This window comes from Bubalus bubalis, chromosome 3, assembly GCF_019923935.1.
Source record: "Bubalus bubalis isolate 160015118507 breed Murrah chromosome 3, NDDB_SH_1, whole genome shotgun sequence".
Taxonomy (NCBI): domain Eukaryota; kingdom Metazoa; phylum Chordata; class Mammalia; order Artiodactyla; family Bovidae; genus Bubalus; species Bubalus bubalis.
In genome coordinates, this window is record NC_059159.1 from 22642900 (window position 1) to 22657270 (window position 14371).

Consider the following 14371-nt stretch of genomic DNA (forward strand, 5'->3'; position numbering starts at 1 on the left):
AAACATTCAAGATTCTTTTGAGGAACAATTGTAAGAGCTCTGAATGTGAACCATGAAGATTGGAACTGCCACAGCAAAGTATTTGAGGGACTATGTGAACCATGAACTTCCTGATGTTCAAGCTGGTTTTAGAAAAGGCAGAGGAACCAGAGATCAAATTGCCAACATCCGCTGGATCATGGAAAAAGCAAGAGAGCTCCAGAAAAACATGTATTTCTGCTTTATTGACTATGTCAAAGCCTTTGACTGTGTGGATCACAATAAACTGGAAAATTCTTCAAGAGATGGGAATACCAGACCACCTGATCTGCCTCTTGAGAAATCTGTATGCAGGTCAGGAAGCAACAGTTAGAACTGGACATGAAACAACAGACTTGAGGAGTACGTCAAGGCTGTATGTTGTCACCCTGTTTATTTAACTTATATGCAGAGTACATCATGAGAAACGCTGGACTGGAAGAAACACAAGCTGGAATCAAGATTGCCAGGAGAAATCTCAATAACCTCAGATATGCAGATGACACCACCCTTATGGCAGAAAGTGAAGAGGAACTAAAGAGCCTCTTGATGAAAGTGAAAGTGGAGAGTGAAAAAGTTGTCTTCAAGCTCAACATTCAGAAAACGAAGATCATGGCATCCGGTCCCATCACTTCATGGGAAATAGAGTCCACTTCCAGACACAGTGGAAACAGTGTCAGACTTTATTTTTCTGGGCTCCAAAATCACTGCAGATGGTGACTGCAGCCATGAAATTAAAAGACGCTTACTCCTTGGAAGGAAACTTATGACCAACTTAGATAGCATATTCAAAAGCAGAGATTACTTTGCCAACAAAGGTTCATCTAGTCAAGACTATGGTTTTTCCAGTGTCATGTATGGATGTGAGAGTTGGACTGTGAAGAAGGCTGAGCGCCGAAGAATTGATGCTTTTGAACTGTGGTGTTGGAGAAGACTCTTGAGAGTCCCTTGGACTGCAACGAGATCCAACCAGTCCATTCTAAAGGAGATCAGCCCTGGGATTTCTTTGGAAGGACTGATGCTAAAGCTGAAACTCCAGTACTTTGGCCACCTCATGCAAAGAGTTGACTCATTGGAAAAGACTCTGATGCTGGGAGGGATTGGGGGCAAGAGGAGAAGGGGACGACAGAGGATGAGATGGCTGGATGGCATCACTGACTCGATGGACATGAGTCTGAGTGAACTCCGGGAGTTGGTGATGGACAGGGAGGCCTGGCGTGCTGCGATTCATGGGGTCGCAAAGAGTCGGACACGACTGAGCGACTGATCTGATCTGATCTGATGAGGAAAGGAGGAATTGATTTTTTTTTTTTTTTGGTCACCCTGGAAAGCAAAGCAAGAACCAGTGGGCTCAAGTTACAAGAAGTTAGATTTTGTCAACAAGAAGAATTCTCTAACATTTAGGAAAAACTGGACAGGAGAAAAAGTGTTAGAGAAGAAGCTGGATTTCATTTGTCTGGAATGTTGTCAGAGGGAAATCATGTACTTGGGTCACACTACATGACCTATAAGGTCCTTCCAACTGAGGTTTTATTAATTAGACACCAGGCACCAAGCATCCTATCATCTCTTTTTTTTTTTTTAATTGCCCATTATCTGTAAGGAAGAACCCAGGACAAAGAGAGATGGAACATACATTGTGTACATACACAAATGGAAGTTAGTATCTCATATAAAAGGGAAAATGGTGTTTTTCTATTTTGTGAAAGTGGATTTCTTTTTCTAGTCCTTTAAAATATCCAAGCAAAATTGTTTAATGCTTCCCAATAAATCTAATAAATTGAAGCAGAAGTTCAAAAATTAACAGCCACAATAGTTTATTTACAGTTGAACTCTTTATAAGATATTTACAAGACAACCAATTTTACACATCAGAAATGGTATCAAAAGTATGAATTACAACACAGACAACAATATGAAATGGGCATAAAACAAAGCTGAAGTAGACAGACAAGCAATTTCTTTTTTTTAATTTATTAACACTAGCTTAAACTTTGTTAAAGAAAGAAACAAAGAACTATGTTTTAGGAGAACGGCAGGGCCTTCACTTGAAGATTGAATTTCACAGTGTTGTATCCCATGTAGGGAAAAAATAAGACTAATTTCCCCCCACACTCTGACACACTGTCTTTTTGCTCTTGGAACTTAGCTCATCTACTCTCCAACCTCCTTCTCAAAAAAACTTCAACATATCCAAATCAAAGGAGAATTGATCTAGAAGAGGGGGCAATAAAATAAAGAGATACTAGGTAGAGGGAAAACCAAGAAAATTAGAATCCACATAAATCTGGGCAAATAGCACCTCATGGATTCCTCTTCATCTAACTTGAGTTCAGAATCTGGGAAGTCCCTTGGGTAGCAACAAACAAAGGTGAAATCTGCTAACCCATATCCAAAGGAATCCAACAAATGCTGAAAATTAAGAAACTGAGAGGAATCAAGGAATAAAATAAAGAGAGACTGACTGGTCTTTTTTCTTCTTGGGCACATTTTAACATAGGTCAGAGTAGGAAAGCCAAACAGTTTGCCACATTAAAAGGATGGAGAACAAAGAAAATCTGGCCTAGTTTTTCTAGAAATCTCCTTCCTCTCCTTAAGGTGTGAGATGAGAGCCCCTAGTGGAATAAGTCCTATTTCTCTCTACATTCTTGCTGCAAAGAAGTTCACAGCAGGTTCCCTTGTGGAGAGCCCACTCTCCTAAGCAGATGGAGTTACAAATGAAAACCCATAGCCACACACACACACAAAGGAGAAATAAGAGCAGCAAGATCATCCAAGAATACTACATGTGCTGCCCGAGTAATTCCTTTAAAAGTCAAACTCAGGGAGCACAGACCAACATCTCACAAAAAGCTTTAGCAGTGGGAGGCCCCTGAGGAACTTTTTTCTTCCCTTCCCACAATGGTATCCCATTCTCTCATGCTCCACTGACGGGCCGGCCACACACCCTACATACCTTGGCTTCTCCTCTAAAAGTGCTAATAATCTGGGGACATATTCTCTTCAAGGATAAAAGCCCCTACCTTCTAGGAGATTAGACCCCTACTTGTTTTCATACAATAGTCCTGAAGACTAAAGAAAGGCAATTCCTATATATTTAAGACCAGAGGTCTTGGCTCTATTTTCCTTCCAGATAGTTACAGGGATCTTACACTGAGACCAAAGTGGCCTGGAGTGCTGTCCTGAAATTTTTTAACAAAATGGGGGAGGTGAGGGTTGGGAGGGGGGAACCAAGATGGTACACATACAAATCTATTTTTACAAAATGAACTGGAGAAGCTCATTAGGTACATCTGTTTGTTTCAAAATGTAGACATTTGCCAGCCAGAGGAAGCACATATTTCCACATACATCCCCACCCTCACTAAATCTCTAACCCACCACCAAGAGCTCAGCTAAAAGGATAAAACCCAACTAAGGAATACTCAAGAGGTGATGTGACACAAAGACATCTGTACAGGATCTGGCATGCCATTCCCAAACACCAACTGCTTTTGTTTAGAGCCATAACTGGCCCCAGACTAACCATCCTCTTTCTCTCTTCAGAAGATTTTATTCTTGAGGGGTGGGGAAAGAAATTCAGTTACCCATTAACTTAAGAAAATAATCACAGCCAAACATCCCTTCCCACATGGCTGTATCACAAAACAGTTTTAAGACAACAACTGTGTTTTCAGATATTTATCAACCAACTCTCCATTATCTTTTCTACCCTGTGAAGATGACTTGCTTCATCATGTCACTTGTTATTCCTCATTGGTCCTTAAGCTCCTGGTGAAATTTTGTTTTGTTTTAGGGTAAAAACCACTATACCCATACTATAAGGAAGGGTATACGGGGCGAGAAGAGTGCCATGCAGGCACAACTCTAAAGGCAGGGGTTGCTTCATCTTCCATAAGTCTAATGAAGAGAGCCCTTTTACCCCTTTAACATAGGCAAATGTAAAGAAGCAGACCCCTGAAGCTTCCAAGTCTGCCATCCTATAGATTTAAGTTGAGAACTCATTTCCCCAAAAAGGGAAAAGAAATCCCAATCACCCTCCACAATTCACAATTAGCCCAATGAAAGAGTTTTTGTGAAATCAGAGTGATGAAAACAAAACCAAGATCAGGGGAGTATGGAAGGGCATTTTCAGCAAATGGTAACATACATAAGGACATAGGTCACATATACAGGTCTCTGCCACTCCCTGGGAATGGCATGCTACAACTATCTGAAGACAGAAGGTTCTTGCCAGCACAGCTATTTCCTACACGTCCGATGAGGTGTTTGCTTCTTCTGGATCTCCAACCTGCATCGGCTACGCTCATCCAACCAGGGCAGCTCAAAATTCCTGGCAAAAAAAGAATAAGGAAATCAACCTGCAAGACTAGAAGAAATTTGGTATGGACATGAGACTGTCAAAGAGATGGTATATCCTTCACCATTCCTAGCCCTGACTCCCAAGTCCCATGTTTGGAGTGTCTTTCTTGCCTCAAAGTCAGAGCAACGGTGTGCTATTAAAGTGATTGAATAATCTATTTCTAAATCGAAAAGCAATCCTCCTAATTCCTGGCTTGGGAATCTGATCATTGCAAAAGCTAGTGGCCCAGGCAGCCTCACTTGTCAAAGAGCCATGGCTATCCCTAAGCCAACTATTCCACCTTATACTGAAGCTTTCATGAAGACTGAAAGGGAAGTGAAGTGCAAGCCACCTGAGAAGAGGGAAAAAAACTTTATACTTACTGTGGAGTTAGTTTTGGTAATGGTCGTCCAAATGCTACAACAGGCAAGAAGGGGGTAATCATCAAACTTTCAACTATGGAAGAAAGCCAGATGGGACCTTGTTAGTGACATAGATGGAAGATATCTAGCAACTATACCTCTTCCAAAATACCACATTCATTCAGAGCAAGCTGTATCCTGGAGCCTTGTACCCTTTTTCTTCTCCGAGAAACTTACTCTCTTAGATAAACAAAACTTACCATCATCTGGCTCAGGGAAAAATGAGGTAACCTCGGGCTCAGATTCCTGAATTCCTTTCTTTTTATACATTCTGAGCTGCAGTCGCTGTAAAATTCTTTGTTCCCTGATCCTCTGAATATCCCATCTGGGAAAAACAAACCAGACAAAGAAAACAAACAAACCCAATATTACTGAAAACCTGCTCTATAAAGGCAACTTATATAATCCAGATGCTAGGGAGATCCTGGCTGAGACTTCTAGATGAGGGGATGGGGGGGGGGGGAAGTAGGGGGTAAAGAAAACTGTCTGCTTGATTAGGGAAGAGCTGTTTAGGTATAGCAGTCTGGATCATGTGTTAGTGTTCCCCACAAGAAAAAGAGGCCAAACATCTTTAACAATAACCACTTCAAAACTGTGATACTCAATCAATTAGGAAGTCAGTAATTTAAAAGTATTAAGAGCTCCTGGGCTCCCCTCAGCATGGATGAGAGATGTCACAGTCCTATAGGCTCAACTGTTCCCACAGTGAACATCTCTAGCCTCACCTTTTCCTTCTCTTCTCATCCAGCTCCAGTTTTGCATGCCTCTTTGAAAACACACTGTCATCCAGGTTCTGTGTAAAGAATAGCAGCTGATAAGTTATTTATCACTGTGTGACATGTATTCTCATTTCCAGTTTCCAGGAATAAAAACTCTTTCACCTAAGTCTGTGAGTTCTATGGGTATCATGGGAAACTCCTGGTAACAAAAATCAACAAAACACATATTCCTATCCCCACTCCTACCCTTGCAGAATCTCCATATTTCAAAATCATTTCTATAACTTTCCAAAGTGAAAGTCACATAAAACTGAAACAACCCTTCAGACTGCCACAAACCCTCCCTACCGCTATACTTTATAAGGGTATGAGTTTAAAGTAAGTATCAAGCTTTCAAAAGGCAAATGAGCTTGGAATATATAATTCTGTTTCTGAGTGGTACATGCCTAACTTTTCTACTTAGCATGAAACCTAGCTCTGTTTTGAATATTCACTAGCTACTTATTTTTTAATAAATCACTTAGCCATTTTAGATCTCAGTTTTTTCATCTATACAACAAAGGAGTTGGACTTGATAATCTCTCAAGTTACCTTCTGGCTTCAGAATTCTATTTAACCCATCCATACAGTTATGATGACATATTCAAGTTATACCCCCATTTCTATCTATCTCTCACTCCCTTCTACTGACAGGTGTTGGGTACCTACCTCCAAAAGGTCTGAAGGATTTGGGTCCCTTAGAGGCTCTACTGAGTGGTCCCTCCAAGAAGGAACTGGAAAGAAAAAAAAAAAGAAAAAGAAAGGGAGGAGGGGTGGAACCACCCTTAAATCCAAGGTCACACAACCTACTATTCACTAGGACAAGAAGTCTCTCCCCAGATAAGACAAAGTTACCAAGTGATAGGAATCCATTCTATGGCCTCACCTGAAGCCATATTCAGTGTCCTCGCTATGGTATTGAAAGAACCTAAAATGCCATTGCAGTCTGCCAAACACAGGATCACAAAAAACCCTAAACCAATACCTGACAATTCATATAATGGATGCTATTGCAGTTCCTGAAAAACAACTGAAATTTGTAGTCATTTTGAAGTCTATAGTGTAATCACATACCAAGAAATCTCACTCTCCCCCATCCAACTGATGGGGGATGCAACTCCCAACCATCCACCATCCCACCAGCCCCCACCCCAGGCCCAGTCAATATAATTCCTATTCTACTCACCAGCCAAGACTGAAGTTTCTCCTGCAACACTTGATGGCATCAGACACCCTAAATAATGCAGGAAAGAAGAATCATCTCAGTGTAAAAAGAAAAAAAGCCCATACCCAAAATGGAGGAAAGGATCATCACTGATGCTCTCACTAGGAAGCCATTTTGTTTTTTTTGAGTTGCTCTTTTGAGAATTTCTCTCGGGGGAGGGGAAGAGGGAACAACAGACAAAAGAAAAGAAAATAAGCCCACCACTTTTTTTTTTTTTACACTGAGACGACTTCTTTTCTTCATTATTTAGGGTGGTTTCCCTGCAACAGTTGATGGCCAAGGATATCAAACCTTAAACTCAGAACATGGCAGGTGAGTAAAAGTTGACCCTATTTTTCAAATAAAAGATCAGTGTTCTCAAAACTTACACATGTAGTCTTCTTAAACAGCTCCCTCCTCCCTCCAAACAAACTACCTTGCTGGTCCAGCCTGAACAACATGCACAAAGACTTTGGCTTCCTTAGAACAAGCCATTGAGACTTCCTCTTGAAATAGGGGCATCCAGAATAAGGATTCACACATTTATTCACAACTCAGGCTCCTCAAAGGACTGGGATCCCCCCAATCAGACTCTGTCTGTACTACTAGACCCACAATATCAGAGGTGTTTGGAATTTTCTGTACTACGGCAGAAAGGGTTTTCAAAAACAGCCAGTCACACAGAACAGCTCCGGACCAAGCCATTTCTCAATCCCGGATGGGAAATTGCTTCACGGTTTCTCTTGTTACACAGCATTGCCATGGCAGCAAGAAGGTTAACCATTAAGGATGAACCTGTTCAACTGACTGAACCAACAAAAACCTGAACCTAGATCAGGGTCCTGGTCTATCTATGTACTCAAATGTAAGGCCTAATGAATTTTAGATAATGAAGAAGAGTAATCTATCTTCCCCACTTGATTTTGTCACCAGAACAGCCAAACAAAAGCCTGGAGAATGCTCTTGTCTTATTGGAATGGATTCCCATACCCAGCCCTACGAGGGCAAGACACATCAGTAGAAACTCAGGACTGTGACTCTATCCAAGAAGGCTTCCCCACCATCACCCCGGAGCACCCACAGTGACTGTCATAGACTAACATTACACGATTGAAGGCACATTCCAGTTACTGGTTGATGTAGGAGATAGGGAAGCATCTCTGTATGGAAGCCATGAAGAACAAAAAGGGAATGAAGACCAAGGTCCCATACCCCACACCCATCCCAAGCAGCTCAGATATCCCAAGATAGTCCTTATTGTTTGAAAAATAGTTTGTAGACCATTTTATTTAAATATATGAACAACCAATGGGCTACTGCAATCCAAGTAAACTCTTCACATTTAGAACCTTTGTGAAGTATAGTGAGATATAGTAAGACTGTTGGTCTTTGGCAGATTCCTCCTGCCCCCCAGACCGGGACACAGAGATACAGATAAATGTTTATATAGTTAAAGAGCGGAGGCCCAGGTGAAATTCCCCACCCCAAGCTGGCTCCCCAGCCCAAAAATTACCATTGGCCCCTGAGAACACCCAAAGACCACCCTCCCAGGTTTCACACAGTATCAATTGCAGGAACAGTCGTGCATGGCAAAGTATAAGTTCTATGCATTTCACAGCACAGAAAACCCTTCTTTCAGAGGGCATGCAAGTTGCCGGAGATTACACCCCCAAGTCTGGTGCTCTTGTGATGAGCAACTTACTGGCAAACACATCTCCCAGTGTTGTAAGCAGGCAAATACATTGAGCACATTTTGCTGTAATTCCATCTATTTGCAATGCCTGCACAGTGTCTGTCTCTGGCTGTTAACTTACTCATTCTTGACAGAACTCTGCTTTATTGATTGCACTTTTTTAAAAATGCCAAAGGCATTTTCACACTTGTTAGCTTGACCGCCACCACTAGGGTATAAGAGCAAGTGTTCTCTATGCCTTACTTGCTACAGTCTCCTCCTTCTTTGGAGAGGATTCCCGTAATGGTAACGGTGATGGGGGAGGCTGGTGCCAACGACACAAATACATTTCTGTGGTGGAAAGGTACGGCAAATCTTCTATCTCACTTGAGAAGGCTTTCTCCTTGGGATGGATGCTGGGTCCCTTCTGGGGAGTTGAGAGTCTTGGCGGGGTGTCCACTGAAGACCGGGGCTTTTCTGGAGTTTCTTGGCTCCTCAATTCACGTTTACAAACAGTTTCAGATAAGGAACCACAGGGTTCCTCTTTAACAGGAGAGTGCTTAGGAGTTTTTGTTTTGACTTTTGAAAATTCAGGAGCCAGCTTTTTAACAGGAATCTTTCTTTCTGTACTTCCAAATGGGGATTTCCTATTAGATAGGGAAGAAAACATTATAGAATTTTATTGACTCTTGAATAAAATCTGATTTGATTACATTTTCGGGCAAGAGAACTAGCTTGCACCAAAATGACCAGTATTCAAGTATCTAAATATCTGGGTTCACTTGGCTGTCATGAGCAGGAACAGCCTCATGCTTAACCGTATGTATAATAAGCCTTTAGTAAACGTTTGTTGAACAAGTGAGTTTCCATGCTTAAGCACCTCTACTACTATTCTATTTACTACTAAATGTAAAAAGGTTCCTATTTTATTCAAGATCCTTTAGCTAACATCAGATGCCTCTACTCTGTGGTCTATTTCACTCCTGTCAACCAGATGCCAGTCTTATCCCACCCCCCTATTCCTATACCATGTTAATTACAACCATTTTTTTCTTGCTATCTTCTGATTCTCTTTCTCCCACCAGTCTACACACACACACACACACGCACACACACACGCACACTTCAAGAATGTCATCTCCTTTCCTTTTTTACCAACCTAAGTTCTATACTTTTTCAAGATCCATTTCCTCCTTAAACTTTCACTATTCTAACACACGATAATTAATCTCTTAATAGTCTATATCACTGTTGTCCATCTGCATATTGAATTCTGAGTTTTCAAAATGTATGCTATCTTATAGCTAGACTAATCTCTTCGAGTCCAAGGACAGTTAGAGCTTACTTTTTTTTTTTAGAGCTTACATTTTTAACATCTACCAGTGTCTAACGCAATGAAGTAATTTAATACTTCCTAACTTGAAGTGAAGGGCTATAGTTTTAAGAAATTCAGCTGTCACATTTGCTGCCCATTCTCTTTATGATGTATACTGCATTCTATAATTATTACTGTGGCCAAAATGTTCCTAACACACTTTTATAGCCCACACAAGGATGTTTCAGTTTCTCAGTGCAGAAGACCTCGTGATTCAAGATACAGTTGTATTAAAACTAATTCATAAGTCCTCATCCCTTACTCTCAGTCACTGCAAACAAGTGACCTCAAGTCCAGACAGTGTAACAAAGTTATCAGCACACCTTTTGTGTCCCTTTCCACTCCGCCCACAGGAGAAAGGCTTGGGAGGCAGAGTCTGGGGTGTCTCAGAAAGCTCCGGCTGGCACTCCAGTTTAATTTTCTCCGATAGCTCCGTTTCCTCTCTTTCTTCAGTTTCATAGCCCTGAAACAGCTTGTGCCTTTCTTTCTCGTTATCCTTCTTTACCAGCTGCATCCGCCTTTCCATACGTTCAATCCGAGCAAGGAGCTAAAAAAGAGAGTGGCAAAATGCAGACTTAAAAAACAGAAAAATTAAACACAGGTACTTATCCCCATTCTGGAATCAGTCTGGTCTTCTGCCTCTTTTCATGAACCACAACAATTCAACTTATTTTTAACAGGCAGACATAATCTGAATAGATTTTCTTAATCACAATAGAGAAGACAAGGTACACTGGTTAATTTTAGGAGCTAATGTAGTTGGGGAGGGACATGGGGAATCTGTAGTTCATTCTTCTGAAAAAAAATCCTCTTCACCGGGAGAGGCCACAACATGCCTTTTAAATGGCATGGTCTCTGCTACTGCTAACATGTGGCTCCAAGTCAGTTTGGGAGTTTCCAGAATTAACCTTAATGTTCTTTTAGGAGGCCCTGAAGTTCTCCAAACACTATCCTCTCTACTTCCACTCAAAAATGCTCCACACGAGGGCAAAGTGCAGACAGTGCATTGAGACAGAATTAAAAGCTCACACAATCACAGTGCCGCTAGGGATTGCAATGTTATTTGAAAGGGGGTACGGTAGGGTGGGGAGGTGCCACCTAAAATGTGAACACTCAATTTGGAAAACTTATAAAAAGAACCAGTACCCATAAGTCCCATCAATCATCAAATACACATATTGCTTTGCATTTGAGATAACAGAAAAACTTACACCTATTTATTTAAATATTGAAAAGTGTTTTGACTCTAATAATTAAAGGGAGGACCACATGATCAAACACAAAATGGAAGTCTATTATCATTGAAAATTTCACATTAAAATGTTCTGAGAAAAGATGCCAACTGTGCTACCTATACTCTATAACAAGAATTTTATTTGGGTTAGACAGTGATATTAATGTTGACTTCATTACATCCACTTAGCTGCACAGATCTCATGAGGCCAAATAACAACTGGAATAAGAGAAACAAGCTTAAGCAACACTAAGACTGCAATACACAACAGAGGCAGTGAATGCCAAGTTCAGACTGACACTCTATCCTTAACTCACCCCACTTTTCCTGCCTAGGAAAATCTGCAAAAGGGCCATTACCTCAGGAACTGAGCAGAAACCACAATCAGCAGAGAGCCCCTGTCAGCCACACTCTCATTTCATCTCCTTCTGTTTTGATTCACAGCTTTAACGTTACTTAAACACGTTTGTTTGTGGATGACATTTCCTTGATTTCTTCTCCTTCACTGGTCGTCCTCTCCCGACTCCCCCCCCCAAGTCAGGACATGATGTGTTGTAATTACAGTACCATCACACCCCTAGACTGCAGTACAGTAGCTGAGCAGTGCCACCTCCATATTGAGTAACTTCCACAAATCAACACCATGAAATATTTTAATGAGACCGGCCCCAGCTCCCATCCCACCTTGCAGAATGCATTCTCTAATAAAACAGTTGCTGCCTGAAGAGATTCATTTGGAAAGCAAACAAAATGAATAGCCCTCTGCTCCCTTGCTCAGCCCTTGGCGCACACAACGCCAGAGAGAGAGAGGGAGGGAGAGAGAGGAGAGACAGAGACTGCTGCAGCCTGAACACAACAATTGTAGAAACCATGTTTATTTTTAGGCAGCTGTAAGGTATGCTAGCACTATAATATCCCACCACCACAGCTTTCCTGATATCTGGAGTATGTTTTAACACATCAGGTGCCCTTAACTACTGCTACAAGGGTAATAAAATAAAATAAAACAAGCCTATATAGTCATGCTCCTCAGAAGTACAAAGAAATAATAAATGACTTCCCTACATCTTAAGATTCTAATGTAGGGGGAAAAATTTTGGTCTACTTAATGCATTTAATAAGCTTAATTTCCCCTTATGCCTTAAAACCCTTCCAGTTTCTAAACACCATGCTTATACAAGGGAGCTGGTCAGTAGGTCATGTTTTATAACTCAGATTCCTATTAAAACAAAAGAAAAACTGTCTGAAATCAAAGGTGATGATTCTCCTAATATCATTTTAAAAAGCTAAAACAGGATTCCACTGTGAGTCACCCCAACCCCTCTGCCAATGAAAAGGTCTACTACTCTATCTAGATAAAGATGCTACAGCAGTGCTTAGAGCAACAGCTGCTATGGCCCTCTCCTCCAGAATGCATTTCTAACGCAAAGCTCTTTAACTCCTTCCATAAAGCAACCACATATGCATCCCACCTTTTCATTTTTCAACCCCTCACAAATCAGGTCTTTCCCACTCAACGTCTTTCCCACTCAACGTCTTTCCCACAAGTCTGGGGCTGTCATTTTAAATTAACCCTTTGGCACCTGAAACCTCCCCTCCCCCTCCTCCTGGGAGGTTGCCCTTTAACCCTTCCCTCAAACCCAACGTGTCTGTGAGCCTGGCTCCCAAGGACCCAGCAACTGAGAAGACTCCTTTGCTGGTGGCCGACCTCCTTACCCCTAACTCAGGGATACCTTAACCTCCTACAGCCCCCTTCCCCCGAGCATGCGCACAACTCGCTCCTCGTCCCGAAAGCAGATTAACCCTTCCCGTACCGTGTCTCTCTCTGACTTCAGCTCCTCGATCTCCTTTTCCTTGGCCTGCAGCTGCTGCTGCTGCTGTTCGATGAGGTCCAATTGCAGCAGAAGGATCTGTTTGAGGCAGGCGGCCTGACTGGAAGCTCCAGAGCCGCCGCCACCTCCGAGAGGGCTCTTCCTCATACTCTTCCATCGGCCCTCGCTGGCCGCCAGGGTCCCGGCGGCGGCGGTGGGCGCGAGGGGTGGCGGCCCGGGCAGAGGTAGTGGTGGGGGTCCCGCCGGGTCCGAGGCGGTGGCAGCTGGGGGAGCCGCCCCACCCTTGTCCCCAGCCCAGGGCGTAGGCTCTTTGGCCGCCGCCACGAGAGAGCCCGTCTGAATGGGCAGCACCGCCTGATACTTGGGTCGGGGACTGCAGCCGGCTCCGGCTGCCGCTGGCTCCCCCCCAATGCCAGCTTGTTTGGTGGCCGGGGGTGGACAGGGCAAGGGCACCGAGCCGCCCCAGCTCTCTTCCTGCTGCCCGGGGGCCGCCCCGGCCGGGAGTAACAAGCCCCGGCCCTTGCCGCCGCAGCCGGCCGGTGAGGGCGCGGGGCTCCCGCCCTGGGAGGAGGCCAGCGGGGGCCCCGGCTCCTTGAGCTTACGGTGCCGGGGGAGGAAGTGGGCTTCGGCCGCCCCAGGTTCGTCCTCGGGCCCGCCCAGCGCCGCAGCCCGCTCGTAGTCCAGTCGCTGCTCAGGGTTGCCGCCGGCAGGGGCCGCGGCCGCCTTGAACACTGCGGATCTCATGGTCATAGTGGTCCGGAGCAGCGTCGGGGACCGAGACGGAGGAGGGGGTGGGGAAGGGGTGAGGTGCGGGGGGTCGAGGACGGAGGAGGGGGAGGGGAGTTTGGCGGGCTCGCCTCAGCAGCGCGGCAGCAGGCCTCGGCTAGCGCGGCTCCTCCGGGGCCCGGGCGCCATCCCGCCGGCGTGCGGAGAAGTGGAGGCCGCGGCTGAGGCCCGCCGCCGGCCCATGGGGGCCTCGCCGCCGCCTCTGCTGCCGCCGCCGCCGCCTTCGCCTCAGAGGCAGAAGCTCGCACCCAGCCGCCCCCGAGCTCATCCCCGGAGCTCGCTTCAGCCCCCCCTGGCCCGGCCGGGCCCGCCTCGTCTCCCCACCCCACACCCCCCTTCCCCGCCCCGGCCCCCCGCCCCGGAGCTCGCCTCAGCCGCCCCGAGCCTCCATTTTCCCCCCCCTCCTCCTCAGGAGGGGGTGGGAGGGATGGGTCCGCCCAAAGCCCTCCTACTACGGGAGAGGGTCTGTCGCCTCACCCGGGGGTCTCCGGACTCGGGGTCCCCCTCCCCCACAGTCACCCCCGACGCCTCAGCGTTTCCCTTTAAAAAAACGGAGCCGCTCGGAGCCGCCACAGCCGCAGCCGCCGCCGACCGGAGGGCGCATGCGCCGGGAGAGAAGCAGGCGGGAGTGAACCGGGAGCGGAGAAGAGGGAGGCGGGCCGCGCTATTGTGAAAGGGGCCGCTGTCGCCTGGAGGAGGGCGGGCAGGGGGCCGCGGGGGCCCCGGGC

General features: G+C 44.9%; 1 protein-coding gene across 3 annotated transcripts; it reads right to left on the reverse strand.

The window, feature by feature from the left end:
• Window positions 1–1818: 1818 nt before the first annotated feature.
• On the reverse strand, window positions 1819–13953 carry MSL1 (MSL complex subunit 1). Of its 3 annotated transcripts, none has more exons than XM_006068599.4 (9): window positions 12840–13953; window positions 10115–10338; window positions 8681–9063; window positions 6727–6774; window positions 6210–6274; window positions 5508–5575; window positions 4983–5107; window positions 4744–4816; window positions 1819–4351 (listed from the first exon to the last, which is right to left on the reverse strand). In XM_006068599.4, exons 1-9 carry the CDS (start codon window positions 13605–13607, stop codon window positions 4261–4263), a joined length of 1845 nt encoding a protein of 614 aa, XP_006068661.3. In that variant the 5' UTR covers window positions 13608–13953; the 3' UTR covers window positions 1819–4260. The 3 variants fall into 3 exon arrangements, with proteins under 3 accessions (XP_006068661.3, XP_044794935.2, XP_006068662.3); XM_044939000.2 differs by lacking the exon at window positions 12840–13953 and adding an exon at window positions 11385–11667; XM_006068600.4 differs by lacking the exon at window positions 6727–6774.
• Window positions 13954–14371: the final 418 nt, after the last annotated feature.